The sequence below is a fragment of the Microtus oregoni genome, unplaced genomic scaffold (genome assembly GCF_018167655.1).
Source record: "Microtus oregoni isolate MIOR12 unplaced genomic scaffold, Mior012 000006F_ref0000085, whole genome shotgun sequence".
Taxonomy (NCBI): domain Eukaryota; kingdom Metazoa; phylum Chordata; class Mammalia; order Rodentia; family Cricetidae; genus Microtus; species Microtus oregoni.
The window spans coordinates 43,714,103-43,729,992 of NW_024543065.1; the positions used below are offsets into that span (position 1 = coordinate 43,714,103).

Consider the following 15,890-nt stretch of genomic DNA (forward strand, 5'->3'; position numbering starts at 1 on the left):
ATCCCCAGCACCCCGGCCGCCTGGCTAGCTTATGCCCCAAAATAATTACACAGACACTGTATTCTTTTAAACACTGCTTGGCCCATTTCTATCTAGCCTCTTCTAGGCTAATTCTCACATAGTAATTTAGCCCATTTCTAATCATCTGCATAGCATCGCTAGGTGCACTTACTGGGAAAGATTCTAGCCTACGTCCATTCTGCATCGGAGCTTCATTGCGTGTGTCTGCCTGGGAGCAGGGCATGGCATCTCTCTGAGACGTCTGCTCCCAAGAGGAGAGCTGTCGAGTCTGAGCTCACTTCCTCTTCCTCCCAGCATTCTGTTCTGTTTACCCCTCCCACCTATGTTTTAACCTATGAGGGCCAAGCAGTTTCGTTATTGCTTAACCAATGAAATCAACAGATTGATATATGACACTCCCACATCACTGCCTAAGGCTTTCATACCCCCAGTAGTCATTATAGGTCAATCTATTTCAAATTCTTCAGTTTTCTGTACATGTTTACAATCCGATGCTTAGTCAAAGCAAGATTTGATTCAGGCAACAAGACAGAGTGAAATGACCTCTGGGGTTCTATGCTTTCATATCTACAAATAACAATCCTGACGGGGTGTCACATTGTTCTGGGTTCATGTATCTCACAGTTTTAGGTACATTATTTAATGTATCTGGATCAACGTTCTAGTATTTCTCTTTCCATTCATGGAGGTAATTAGCAGGCAGCTGGCATGTCATCAGTAGCACACTTTGATATTTCCCGTGAATTTCTGGTACTAGGCTTTCTGAGGGCAAGAGCCTACTGTTGTATCTGAGATTCACTGGGACTTCTATCAGTGACTGGTACATTAGAAATGTTCAATACGTTTAAAACACTTGCTACTCTTCTAGATGACCTGGGTTCAGCTCCAAGCACCTAGACAGTCACTGATAACTTGAGGTTTAGTTCAGTTTAGGGATTCCTGTCCTCTTTTGGCCACAAGGCACTGCATGCATGTGTTTCCTATCCATATATGCTAGCAAATACTTACATACATTATATATAAAACTCCATATTTATATATAATTACTTATTAAATATATGTTTAAATATATATTTAAAAAATCTTTTCAAAAATCCTGGGAAACTTTGTTATTAGATGAAAAGGTTTCATAGGTCAGCAGAGGACGGACACTTAAGTCATCCTAAGAGAATCTACTATCTGCCCAATCTGTTGCAGGCTCTGGGATTTATGCGGGCCTGCACCTTTCTTGTAATTGAGTTAAACTTGCCATGTATGTAATTCAACTCCTGTGAAAAGGGACCTAGGTATAAATATTTAATCAGACGAATGGTTAATAGAAGAATATCATTCCATCCTTGTGTGTATCCAGGCAATCATAAATCTCAACCTGTAGGAACAACTCTAGCTCCATGGCCCAGTGTGGGGAAGTTTTGTTTGTGATATAACAAAGCTTGCCTGAAGATTAGAGTGTGGAGCTAGTCACTAGTTAGTCACAGAGACCAGGCAGTGGTGGCACACGTCTTTAATCCCAGTACCAGAGAGACAGAGGCAGACAGATTTCTGTGAGTTCCAAAACACCCTGGTCTACACAAGTTTGAGTCAGTCTCAAACAGAAACAGAACCAAGTGGTAGCAGCTCACCCCTTTAATCCCAGCATAGGGAGGTAGAGACAAGAAGCAATATGACTGGGTGGAGAGAGGAATGTAAGGTGGGAGGAGTCAGGCGCTCAACCCATTCAGTCTGAGGGTTCAAGGAGACAGTCTTGCCCTCTTCGGTCTAAGGATTCCGGTAGAGGCTAAAGGTCTCTCTAGTGCCTGGCTCCTTTACTTTTCTCATCTTTCAACATTTACCCCAATATCTGATTCTAGGTTTTATTCAAGAAGACTGATTAGGATTGTACTACAGGCCAGTAAGTGGCTCCCAACCCGAAAGCACTCCTACACAGGACCAAAAACTAGAGCTGACCTTAGCTAGAATTTGCCATGATTTAGTGTAGATTCTCTTTTTGCCTTTCTGTTTTTAGAGACAGGGTCTTGTGTAGCCCAGAATGCCCACTGACCTCAGCCTAGCCATGTAGTCAAGGCTGACATTACATGCTCACACCCTCCCATTTGCCTCTACCTCTGAAGCTCTAGAAGGGGCTAGAATGCATAGCTGTGCTAATGGTTTGGGTAAAAATGTCCCCATTGGTTGGTAAACTTGAAGCTCTGTTCCCCAATTAATGGTGAGGTTTGGGAAGGATTAGGAGGTGTGGCCTTGCTAGAGAAGGATGCTGTGTGGGGCAGGCACTGAGATCTCACAGCCTCCCCCTGCTTCCAGCTCCATCTCTCTGCTCCATGCTCGCGGCTGAGACGTGACCTCAGCTTCCTGCTCCTCCCACCATGCCTGCGTGTTGTCATGCCTCTCTCACCACTCTGGAGCCATAAGCCGAGATAAACCTTTTCCATGACTCACTTTTGGTCACGGTGTTTTATCACAGCAACAGAAATTAAATGATACAATAACCATGACATGTTATTCTCCATGTCTTCCATGCTTGTGAGTACTTGGTCCTTGAAAATTACTGGTGTCTTTATCCCCAAGAGGAAACAGATGTAGTGACATTGATCATCTTGCTGTAGCTGACTAGAAAAGTCACATGACTAAGAACCAGCCGAACAAAGCACGTGGTTCCAGATTCACAACCATTTTTGTGGACACTTTTGGCTACTGTTAAATCATAGTTCTGCCAAAGAATACATGAACAGCAAACCCAGTGAATATGGAGACAGCTTATATGCACATGAAAAGGGGGATGAGCTCCTGGTAAAATATTCCCTCTGGAAGGTCTGTGACATGCCTTCCACCTGGACACGATCTCAGCTTGTATATTTGAGGGCTTCTTCCACAGTCTCAAGAAATTCATAGGAAATAAAGGTAATGTCTCTGGGAAAGAGGACAAAGGCCTCTTCTTAGCACTACGTGTCTGGTCAAAAGGATGAGTCAGTGCTATATTGGATAGAACCTCATCTCAGCTGAGTGTGTCACCGTGTACATGGATCCCTAGAACTCAGGAACTCAAGGCAGGAAGTCATGAGTTCAAGACTAGTCTGGTCTATAGAATGACTTTTAAGCCAGCCTGGGCTACACAGTGAGACATTTTCCAAGATAGAAAGAACAAACAAGAGAAGGGAGAGACAGAGGAAGCAAGGGAGAGAGAGGAGGAAGGAGAGAGATTGGGAACAATGCCAAGAGGAAAGGCATTGTGTTGTATGCTAATTTTAAAAAAGCAAATGAAAGAACATTTTTCATGGTCAGCTGAAGAAAACAGCATTAATGTTGGGAACTGCCTTATTTGTTTCAACCCATCCTACATTTTTTTTATTGGTAATGGTCATGCACATTAGGAGACCCTCCCCCACTCCAGTTAAAGGATGAAGTATACAACACCCACAGGTTTCTTCAGTGCAACCCTTCTTCAGCACGAGTTTCACATTATGGTTGTTAGCTTGGTGTTTCTGTGGGACTCCTACGAATGGAAGTAGGGGTGTCTCTGACTCTTTCACCTGCTCATAAGACCCTTTTCCTCCTACTGGACTTCCTAGTCCAGCTTTAATATGAGGCTTTGTGCCTAGTTTTACTGCATCTTGTTATTCTGTGTTCGGTTGATGTCCCTGCTTTATTTCTGAAGGGAAGCAGAAGACAAGTGGATCAGGGAGAGCAGGAGGTGGGGAGGACTGGGAGGAATGGGGGATGGGAGGTATTGTAGGAGAGAAGAATAAACTAAAAAATAAAAGCAGCTCCTATGTGACTAACTTTCCCATGTGTCCCTTCTCTCTCCATGCTCGCTTACCTCTCCTCAGTTCTTGAACCTTGGTCCAGAGGTCTCTCCGATTGACCTGTAGAAATGTTCTTGACATTATGTCCCATACCTGCCCTGGATAATATGCGTGCAACAGCGTTATCAGGCCTTTTCTCGAAGCTAGCTTAATTTTTGCCCAGAGCGCCGGATTGACTTGCAATTCTGGTTCTTTGATGAGCAGATTTTTGAAGTGTAGGAACGTTGCATCACTGAGCTGTTTTAGGCAGAGAGCCACACCCAAACCAGATGATTCTGCCATCTTGGATGCTTCAGAGGTTAATAAATCTTCAAAATGAAGAAATAGGTGGTGGGGAAGATACAGAAATCTTTAATAAATAAATAAATTTAAAAAAATGAAGAAATAAGTGACACCTGGACAAGAATGACATGGGAGATCTCAACTTGAAAAGTCTCAAAATTATTGATATCATGCATCCCTTTCTTCTGGTCTATGTGGCTCATCCTTCACCCTTTCCCTTCCATGCCTGTGAATCCAGTGTTAAAATAAACCCTGTGCCAAGTTCACTATTAAAGAGAATGATAATCAACTGGAAAATATCAACAAAGCAACCAAGTTAACAATGGAACCAAAGAAGAAGTGTGGGCACTGCCTTTGTCCCTGCCACTCTATGCTCTTAGGGACACGTCTCAGAACTGATTATAGAACCCCAGTAGCACAGACTTTGAGAGAAACAATAATGGGACCTCCTGAAACTGAAAAGCTTCAGGAAGGTAAAGGACACGGTCAACATGACAAAATGACAGCCTACAGAATGGGAAAAGTTCTTCACTAACCCCCCATGAGACAGAGGCCTGATCTCCAAAATATACAAAGAACTCAAGAAATTGGACACCAAAAGAACACATAATCCAACAAAAAATGGAGTACAGACCTAAACAGAGAACTCTCAACAGAGGAATCTAAAATGGCTGAAAGACACTTAAGGAAATGTTCAACATCCTAGTCATGAGAGAAATGCAAATCAAAACAACTCTGAGATTTCATCTTACACCTGTAAGTATGGACAAGATAAAAAACACTGATGACAACTTATGCTGGAGAGGTTGTGGGGAAAAGGGGACACTTCTGCGTTGCTGGTGGGAATGCAAGCTGGTACAACCCCTTTGGATGTCAGTGTGGTGATTTCTCAGAAAATTAGAAAACAACCGTCCTCAAGACCCAGTAATACCACTTTTGGGTATATATCCAAAGGATGCTCAATCGTGCCACAAGGACATGTGCTCAACTATGTTCATAGCAGCTTTGTTTGTCATAGCCAGAACCTGGAAACAACCTAAATCTCCCTCGATCAAATAATGGATAAGGAAAATGTGGTACATTTACACAATGGAGTATACACAGCAGAAAAAAAAATCATGATTTTCAGGAAAACTGATGGAACTAGAAAACATTATTTTGAGTGAGTAACCCAGACACAGAAAGACAATTATCACACGTACTCATTCATAGGTGTTTTTTAAACATAAAGCAAAGAAAGCCAGCCTACAAACCACAATCCCAGAGAAGTTAGAAAACAATGCGGGCACTAAGAGAGACTTACATAGATCTAATCTACATGGGAAGTAGAAAGTAGAAAAAGACAAGATCTCCTGAGTAAACTGGTAGCATGGGGACTTGGGTGAGGTTTGTAGGAGGAGGGGAGAATCAGGGAGGGGAGCAGAGAAAAAGGTAAAGCTCAATAAAAATTAATAAAAAGATATTTTCTTCAATTAGAAAAGAAAAATAAACCGGGTTCTAGTTAGAACCCCTCTATCAATTCTAACACAGTGATAGTGGGTATTTTTAAACAATGTCGGGTCTCGTCCTGGCTGTCCCGGAACTCACTCTGTAAAACGGGCTGGCTCAAACCAATTGAGTTTGTCTCTGGAGTACTTGGATTAAAGGCATGAGCCATCACACCCAACTTCAAAAAGGTTTTAAATAAAATAGTTTGTGTGTGTGTGTATGCGCATGTGAGTGTGTGTGCGTGTGAGTGCGTGTATGCCTCTGTGTGTGTGTGTGTGTGCGTGTGTGTGCTGCCTGCATTTATGCTTATGCACCATGTCCATGCATGCAGTACCCATAGAACCCAGCAGAGCACATCAGATCCCCTAGAACTGCACTTGCTGTTGGCTGTGAGCCATCAGAGGGTGCTGGAAATGGATTCTCTTAGCAGCCAGTGCTCTCATTTATGGAACCATCTCTCCAGCCCCTTAAAGACCGTCTTAAAGTGAAATCAACAAAAATCCTCTGGGTATGTGAAAATGTTCAGGGAACACTGAAAGATAGGGTTCCATAATTCCATAAACTTTCTCATGACAGAATCAGTTACTGTACATGAAATTCACGTTAATTAAAATTTAAATTTAACCCACTCATTCTAAATACTTTATAACTAAGTATATGTGAATAGTGGCTACTGCTTTTTTCAGGCCCAGACTTTCAAAACTTAAAATAGCTTTTATGGCCAAGAAAAATGGCATTTAAATGTCAATCATCAAAGCTCATAGTGTGAGTTTTACATTGAATATCATGATTTGCATTCAGAGAAGTTGGGAATCGATCCACAAAATTCCTCATGAAATGCTTAATATAGACAGTTCAGAGAAAAACTCATCTTCAAATAATCTACAATAAGTATTTACCTAGGCTCTTTCTGTTGCATTACAAGGGGGAAGCCTACTAAGAAATGAAAATTGTAGAGTTTGTAGTCCCTGGTTTGAGGCCCAGAACTTTGGATGAGGAGAAAGAGGGTGAGGAATGAAGGTACAGGGAGATGTGGGAGGAGGAGAGGAAGAGGGAGGGAGAGGAAGAAGAGGGGGGAAATTAAACTCTTAATATTTATTCTACCATCTTAGGCTCTCTGGTTTCTGAGCCCAGAGGATCTCAATGTCCCTAATGCCATGCTCTGTAATACAGCTTCTTATGTTGTGGTGACCCCAACCATAAAACCGTTTCCATTGCTACTACATAGCTGTACTATGGATGGTTGTGAGCCAGCATGTGAGTGTGGGGAACAAAACCCTGGTCTTCTGGAAGAGCATCCAGTGTTCTTAACTGCTGAGCCCCAGTAGCAAAACCTTGCTCTTAGGATATTATAGGCGAGGCCCTTCAGGAGGGAACTTGTGCCTTTTTTGTTTGTTTTAAGTTTTGGTCATCTCACTTAGTATTATACTTTCCTTGTCTATCCATTTTCCTACAAATTTCATGATTTGTTCCTTCATTTTCCTGCAAATTTCAAGATTTCTTCCATCCTTATAAATAAATAATACTCCATTGTTTCTCCATACCACATTTTCATTGTTAGAACTCATTTTTCTTATAACCTAGCATAGAAGTCATTGGGCAGCCTTTCTGAACCCCCTTCTTTCCTCTCCCCAGAGTGCTACCCATTCTCCTCTCTGCTCCTATGAGATCAACTTCCCGCCTTTAGAACTTTGATTAACTGAAGAGTCTCTGAGAAGAGGACTCAATGCCATCTGCCTTTTCTGATTGATTATCCCCAACAGAGGAGCTAGCTAGAGTTATATACGGTATAAAGAAATACTGTCTTGGCTACACAACACTCAAAATTCAGCAGCAAAAAGAAGCGATTTGATTCAGAATAGGTGAACACATGCCCAATAATCCATGCACACTGTCCCACATCACTAACCAACGAAACTTCCAGTGGACTCCCTTTCCCATCCACCAGGAAGGAACTATCAAAGCATCAGAAAAACATGTTCAAACATCTTCCCACATCAGAAATCACAATCTTCCTTTGAGAAATGCAATTAAAAAGTGACAAAAATCCTAGGAAGCCACATGCAATGCATTTGTATAAAAATAAATGTGTGGACAGAGTTTTGGGTGGAAACCTGGCCCGCTTCCTCCATCAAAACAGAAAGGGAACCCTGCCTTTGTCCCACACTTCATCACCTAGAATCCATTCCCAAGTAACAACTGCACACATGCTCAAAGATGTATGCTGGAATAAACGAATATTATGGAATTTTAAAAAATGTTCTAGAAGACCCAAACTTCAATACCCAAAAATATGAGAATAGTCAAATAATGGTTCAATGAATTCATGCAATTAAATAAAGCAGAGGTTAAAAGCTGATGGGGTGTGACCCAAAGGGGACTCTTACCTGCTACACAAAAGGATTCACTCTCCTGACAGAGACCACAAGGGAGTCCTCAATGTGCTAGGCCATCACCTTTGTGCCTCTCAAAACGTCTGCTAATAGAATGAAGACCACACACGTTCACCTGATGAGTAAAACTTTTCATCGTATGCCAACATTCACAAAGGCATTGTTCACTATAAACTAAGAGTTGGGCGTGGCTAAATACACACAGAGGATCAATAAAAGGCATGGTCTATCTCAACTCATGGGTATTATCTGTCCTCCACAGGGGAGGAAACGTTGGCGTATGCTAGAGCATGGCCAGACCTATGAACAGGTATATGAAAACCATCCACTTATAAAATATCACATTCCACTCATTTGAGGTACTTAGATCCAATTCTTAGGTCTGGAAGGTAGAGTCTAGAAGAGGAAGAAGGGGAGAAAGGCAAGCTGGTTAATAGATATAGCTTCCATCTAGGACGTTGACCAGTTTTTGGAGGTGGACAAATGCGAAGGGTACCCAACAAAGCAAATATATTAAAACCACTGAGCAGTGGTTCCACATTCCTAGCAATGGCTAAAGTGGTGGCTGTCACTCCAGTGTATTTTACCACAAGGTGTTTAAACCCTCATAGTCCCCAGATGTCTCTCCAATCATCTTTTCCTATTGGGCTAGAGATCTTCCCTGAAGGCTCAGGATCTCCCACAGATGTCTCAAATGCTTGACTTCTTAATCAGCTTAACCCCTCAGGCTGCTCCCTGGAGTCCTCATGGAGATGCTTAAAACTTCAAGAACCCATCCTGCTGACTTTAGGCTCACACAAGTGTCCTCACTAATGCCCATAACACTGTATGGACCCATGATGCAGACCTTAGGCTCACACAAGGATCCTCACTGATGGTCGTAACACTGTATGGACCCATCACGCAGACCTTAGGCTCTATCTCATTATCTTCTAGCCATAGACCTCAGTGGTCCTGCCAACACCTGCCTCACTTCTCATCAAGGGCACCACCTGGCTCACTCCACCTATTATCACGACCCTTCTGGTCAACAGAGAAAGGTTGAGGATGAAATGAAATCCCTATCATTTAACACAAAGCTAGGATTTCCAAGAACTTCTGGGTACTATAAATTTACTTCAGAGCCAACAAGCCAAATCACCATAGCAACACCCTTTATACCAAATTCACTTTCTCCCTGTGAAAGAGCATTGCTTTCATTCCCCTGGCCAGGTTTCATTCATCTCTCAATCAGAACCTCAGAGGCACCAAGTCTGAGAAACAGAAACTTGAGTTTCAGTGGTCTCTCCTTTCACCCTTCATTCTCCAACACTATGGCTTCCAAATCTCTATGAATTCAACTAATATCCTCATGACATTGTCTCATGGAAGGCAGGCAGACCACAGCCTCACCGTGGATCTTAGGATTAACCTAAACTTCTGATCTTCCAGTATCTACCTCTCAAGTGCTGGGAATACAACCTTAAGGGTTTGAAACAATGTTGAAGAAGGAACCCCAGACTTTATCCTGCCAGGATAGCATCAGCTAAGTGACATTCTTAGCCATAATTAATTTAAAATATATAATAACTATGGACTGATGACTGTTTTTGGAAGAATTATTTTCTTTCAAACAACTTAGAGTTGGAAACATAGAAGTTCAATTTTACCTACATTTATTTTGAGGCAGGGTATCATTTTGTAGCCCTAACTAGCCCGAAACTGCTATGTAGACCAGACTGGCTCCAACTCAGAGATCTGCCTCCCTCTACCTCTACCTCTCAGGAACTGAGACTAAAGGTATGTACCACCGTGACCAGCCTTCTACACTTCCGTGTGGGGTATGGACACGCATGATCTACAGTGTTCATGTGAGGGTCAGGGAATGATTTGTGGGGGTCTCATCTCTCCTGCCACCTGGGTACCAGAGATGGAACTCAGGTTGTCAAGCTTTGTAGCAAACTCCTTTGTTAACCGAGCCATCTCACCAGCCTGAGGCAAACCTAGTCACTTCAAGGGAAGAAATGCGGGTACAATCTCTCTAAATCTAAATCCCCTTGCTTTTCTTCAGAGTTCCTCCAGGCAACAGCACAGGGAAAGAGGTTACCAGCTCTGGAACCCCACATCTGGCCACTCCCCTAAATAAACAAGAGATCTGCTGAGAAACAATACAGCGATGGTGTAATTAATCGTACGGACTTACATAGACCTCGAGCAGATCAAAGTCAATACTGAACGAGGGCCAAAGGAACTCCGGTTCAGTAGCCGCCAGTAAAGCACCGAGTGGAGCAAACAGGCAGTAAAGACAATTCACTGGTGGAAATGATTCCTTCTCCGGTCTGGAAAGAGTCCTGTGGGCTGGTACTTATCAAAGGCCACCGTCAAAACTAGGAAGAAGCCAAGCTAGCTTTTTATTGGCAGTAGACTCTCTCCCTCTCATTGGCTGCTATGGCTCTATCATTGGCTGCAGGCTTGGTCAAAATGTTTTACCTGTGCTCTTAGGCCCCAGTGTAAACGATCACCATCAGGCTGCCAACGGGAAATTCCCAAGATGCTGCTACTAATGTGACTTCCATTTCTACAGTATCATACCGTGTCCTTAGTGTAATCTTAGGGCCTCTCTGAACAACCCTCTGCTCCTGATGAGCAAGAGTGGTCATGACTTCTGTTCTGCCTTAACCTGAATAGCTGGCTTCTTTTATTTTGTGATTTGTGGGTCTGAATTTTCACAACGGTGTCTTAGTATGGTGTGTGAGGAAAAGGACGATGTTTCGTGAATGACTGGTTACATTTATGAAGCACAGACACTCACTGTTGGGTGTCTGTCAGCACCCTGATTTCCTCTTGCAACTCTGGCATCTGACGGAAGCTGGTAACATGAGTGAGGTCCTTCTCATCAGGGCGCCACCCTATCTGCCTGGCCTGTGTTAGCGGTAACGTCACTTCCCTGTCTTTCCAAGCACTTGAAGGCATCAGAGCAGAGGCTACAGCTGAGGAAACTGCTGCCTGTGCGGCGCACCTGTTAACTCTCTCTCTCCATTGTCCCACAGCAGGGATCCTCACCTTCTAATGCTGAGGCCCTTAATACAGTTCCTCAGGTTATGGTGACCCCCGAACCATAGAATTATTATTTTTTTTTATTGAGAAAAGGAGAAAAAAAAAACACAAGTTTCCACCTCCTCCCAGCCTCCCATTTCCCTCCCCCTCCTCCCACCCTTCTCCCCCTCCTCCCACCCTTCTCCCCCTCCCCCCACTCCTTTCCCCCTCCCTCTTCAGTCCAAAGAGCAGTCAGGGTTTTCTGCCCTGTGGTAAGTCCTAGGTCCTCCCCCCTCCATCCATATCTAGGAAGGTGAACATCCAAACTGGCTAGGCTCCCACAAAGCCAGCACATTAAGCAGGATCAAAACCCCGTGCCATTGTCCTTGCGTCTCATCAGCCCTCATTGTTCGCCATGTTCAGAGAGTCCAGTTTTATCCCATGCTTTTTCAGTCACAGTCCAGCTTGCCTTGGTGAGCTCCCAATAGATCAGCTCCACTGTCTCAGTGGGTGGGTGCACCCCTCGTGGTCCCGACTTCTTTGCTCATGTTCTCCCTCCTTCTGCTCCTCATTGGGACCTTGGGAGCTCTGTCTTGTGCTCCAGTGTGGGTCTCTGTCTCTATCTCCATCCATCACCAGATGAAGGTTCTATGATGATATGCAAGATATTTGTCAGTATGGCTATAGGATAGGGTCATTTTAGGTTCCCTATCCTCAGCTGCCCAAGGAACTAACTGGGGACCTCGGTTTGGGCACCTGGGAGCCCCTCTAGGGTCAGGTCTCTTGCCAACCCTAAAGTGGCTCCCTTAACTAAGAATTGTGGTTCCGTGCTCCCCTGTCCAACCTTTCCTTTATCCCAATCCTCCTGTTTCCCCAAGGCCCCCCCTCCTTCCCTTCTAACTTTTCTCTCCCCATCTCCCCTTACCCCATCCCACCCCACCCCCAAGATTCCAATTTTCTCCCTGGCAATTTTGTCTACTTCCCTTAGCCAAGAGGATAACTATATGTTTTTCCTTTGGTTCACCTTCTTACTTAGCTTCTTTAGATTCACCTATTGTAGACTCCGTGACCCTTATTTATGGCTAGAAACCAATTATGAGTGAGTACATCCCATGTTCATCTTTTTGGCTCTGGGATACCTCACTCAGGATAGTGTTTTCTATTTCCATCCATTTGCATGCAAAATTCGAGAAGTCATTGTTTTTTACTGCTAAGTAGTACTCTAATGTGTATATATTCCATACTTTCTTCATCCATTTTTCCATTGAAGGGCATCTAGGTTGTTTCCAGGTTCTGGCTATTACAAATAATACTGCTATGAACATAGTTGAACAAATGCTTTTGTCATATGATAGGGCATCTCTTGGGTATATTCCCAGGAGTGGTATTGCTGGGTCTAGGGGTAGGTTGATCCCGAATTTCCTGAGAAACTGAAACACTGATTTCCACAGTGGTTGCACTAGATTGCATTCCCACCCGTAGAATTATTTTTATTGCTACTTCATAACTGTAATTTTGCTACAGTTACGAAATACAAGGTAAATATCTGTGGTTTCCAAGGTCTCAGGACTCCGTAAAGGGTCCTCTCAGGATCCAGAGATTGAGCACCACTACCCTTCAGCAAACCTGGACCTTGTTAGAAGGTCCTGTGTGGGGCAGAAGGGACTCAGTTGTACCTGGTGAAGTGGAACCTGGAGCCTCCTGACCCATTTCCCCCACAAATCTCCTTCACCATCCAACACCTTAGTCCTCTCTTGAAACTCTGATCTGACTTGCCCACCTTGGCTTTCCTCGTGATCCTTAGCTGTGTCACAGGTAATACATTAGAGAGACTGTGTCAGGTGTCTTTTTAAAATTGTAATATGTTTATTTATTGGACAGCATGCAGATGCCAGGGTGGATTGTGAAGGTCAGAGGACAGCATGGGGGAGCCAGTTGTCTCCTTGTTAGGTGCCAGGGATTGAACTCAGGTTGTCATCTTGGTGGCAAAAGCCTTCACCTATTCAGCTATCTCACTGCCTCTATCTATCTATCTATCTATCTATCTATCTATCTATCTATCTCCTTTCTTTCTTTCTTTCTTTCTTTCTTCCCTTTCCTTTCTTCTTCCATCTTTCTCTTCCTTCCTGCATCCTTCCCTCCATCCCCTTATATCTTAAGGTCTGGTGAGATGGTTCAGTGGGTAGAGCATCCTCTGGGCAAAACTAACAGTCTGAGTTCAGTCCCCAGAAATGTCATGAAGATGGACAGAGAGAACAAAGTCCTAAGCTGTCCTCTGATCCCCACATATGTGACACGGATAGGCACACACATCCACAAAACAGTAGATAAATAAGTAAACAATAACCAGTTAATGAATCAAAGTGTCTGTAGGTGCTGGGGATCCTGAAGAGAGTAAAGGAGGTACATTGCTTGGGTCCTATTCTTAGTGATCCCTGTGGCCACAAGCAATAGCTGAACTTCCTGCTGTGGAAAATGGCTATTCTAATAAATATGGTGCTGTTGGTGATGAGGATGGAGATGGAGAAGATGATGAAGAAGATGTCAGCGATGGAAATGACAATGGTTGTTGTGATGGTGTCAGTTAGCCCGTGTTTTTTCTTCTAAATATGACGATTTAACTTGACTGTATATCTGTATATACATAAATATATAAATAAATGCACATAAAGAATATACATAATATATGAATAAACATGCAGAATATATTATTTGATACAGTAAAAGACAAAATAAATTTTTAAGATATTTTTAAATTGAGCATATTTAAATCAAATATATTTACATATAATATAATTATATACAATTTAGAAATATATAAAGTCATACATGAGCTTGACTCTACATGTGTGGTATGTATATATAAATACAAATTGAATGGAGACTCCAATCGTCCCAAGATTTGGGTTTTTCAATGTATTGTCTATGGTATCGAGAGGGTAGAATTGTTTTAAAATTTAATGTAACATATTGGATTAATCCCATCCTGTATGATGATCTTTCCAACCCTGAAATTTAATTATTCTTCTCTATTTTCTTCCACAAATTAATACATATGTAAATTTTGAGCCTCTATGATGTGATGTGCGGATCTGGTTTCATTGAGTGACTTACCAGTAGCAATCCCATCCACATATATATTGCCTAGCCTCTCTTTCTCTGAACTGTCTTTTGGGGACTAGAGCCATGGCCCCGTGGTTAAAAGCACGTGCTGCTCTTACTGAGAACCCAGGTTTGATTCCCAGCACCCACATAGTGTCTCACAATCATCTGTAACTCCAGACCCAGGGCATCTGGCGCCCTCTTCTGGCCTATCACTGCATGCAAACGCGTGTGAAATAAAACAATAAATTTTTTAAAAAGGAGCCTAGGCTGTTTGGATGCTCACCTTACTAGACCTGGAAGGAGGTAGGAGGTCCTTGGACTCCCCACAGGACTGCTCTTTGGGCTGATGAGGGAGGGGGAATTGATTGGTGGAGAGGGAGGGAAATGGGAGGCGGTGGCAGGGAGGAGACAGAAATCTTTAATAAATAAATAAATAAAGAATGTTTAAGCTTTTCTCATTACATTTTATTTGCTCTCTCCCTCCCTCCCTCCCTCCCTCCCTCACTTTCTCTCTCTCTCTCTCTCTCTCTCTCTCTCTCTCTCTCTCTCTCTCTGTACGTGCACATGCTTGCACATGTGTGGAGATCAGAGGACAACTTTCAGAGGTCAGTTCTCCCCATCCACCATGTGGGTCCCAGGGATTGAACTTGGATCAGCACCAGCAAGAGCTTTAACCCACTGACCCTTCTCAGAGTTCCCCTTATCGATTTTCGAGTACTCCCCACTTGATATGAAACAGCCTCACATAGACTCTGCCATTTCTGCATCTCTCTTTTACACTAGGTTTTCTATTTCTGTTGCCCCTATGATGTGCTGCCTTAGAAACCCTGAATAGTTCTCCATCAGCATGTATCTGTTAATATACCTCAGTGTGTACTCTATACATCTCTTCCAAGGGTTACTCTTATTACATATATTCTTTATGCATGTGTGCATGTATGTGTAGTGCCCACTGTGGCCAGAAGAGGGCGACAGTTCCCTCAGAGCCAGCTCCCTAACACAGGTACTGGGAGCCAAACCCAGGTCCAAGGCAAGAGCAGCTGTGATCTCTGTTATTCTTCTTTATTCTTTGGCACGACCTTGAGTTAGATGGCTTCTCATTCTGAAACCTGTGTTTCCAGGACGAATGGTGACTCTGTCGAGTTTGTTCACCTTTTGCTTTTGAGTTGAGCTTAGAAAGCAGCAGCTTCCTTGTGGCATTTTCACACAGTCTTGGTTGACTCCCCTCCCCACCCACCACCTCCCTGCCCTTCATCCCCGCTTCCCTTTACCATCCCAGTGACTCCCCCTGCACTTTACTATCTCAGGGTCACACTTTTTATCATCCTTGCCACCATTTTCCTCTACAGCTTCTGTCCCCCCACCTTTCCTGGGTTCCTTTCTAGTTTCCTGGCATTGAGAACATTCATCCTCACATAAATACACTCACATGAAAATTAGAAGCTAGAAGAAAAGAGATATTTTGATTGAGGGGTCATTGGGGGCTAGCAAGAAACCTGGAACTAGGGAAATTCACAGGTATTCACAAAGATGACCCCAGCTAAGACCCTAAGCAATAGTGGAGAGGGTGCCTGAACTTGCTTTCTCTGTAATGAGTTTGATGAATATCTTAATTGTTATCATAGAACCTTAATCCAGCACTTGAGGGAAGCAGATGCAGAGATCCACAGCTAAACACTGGGCTGAGCTCCCAGAGTTCAATCATAGAGAGAGAGGAATGATAATATAAACAAAGAGATTAAGACCATAATGGGGAACCCACAGAAACTGCTGACCTGAGCTAGCA

General features: G+C 43.2%; 1 protein-coding gene across 1 annotated transcript in view; it reads right to left on the reverse strand.

Moving 5' to 3' along the window:
- Positions 1–4,103, reverse strand: part of LOC121450037 (NACHT, LRR and PYD domains-containing protein 9B-like) — a 30,777-nt gene extending 26,674 nt beyond the window's left edge. Inside the window, 1 exon segment of the mRNA XM_041654709.1 lies at positions 3,836–4,103. Coding sequence (XP_041510643.1) covers positions 3,836–4,103 — 268 coding nt within the window.
- Positions 4,104–15,890: the final 11,787 nt, after the last annotated feature.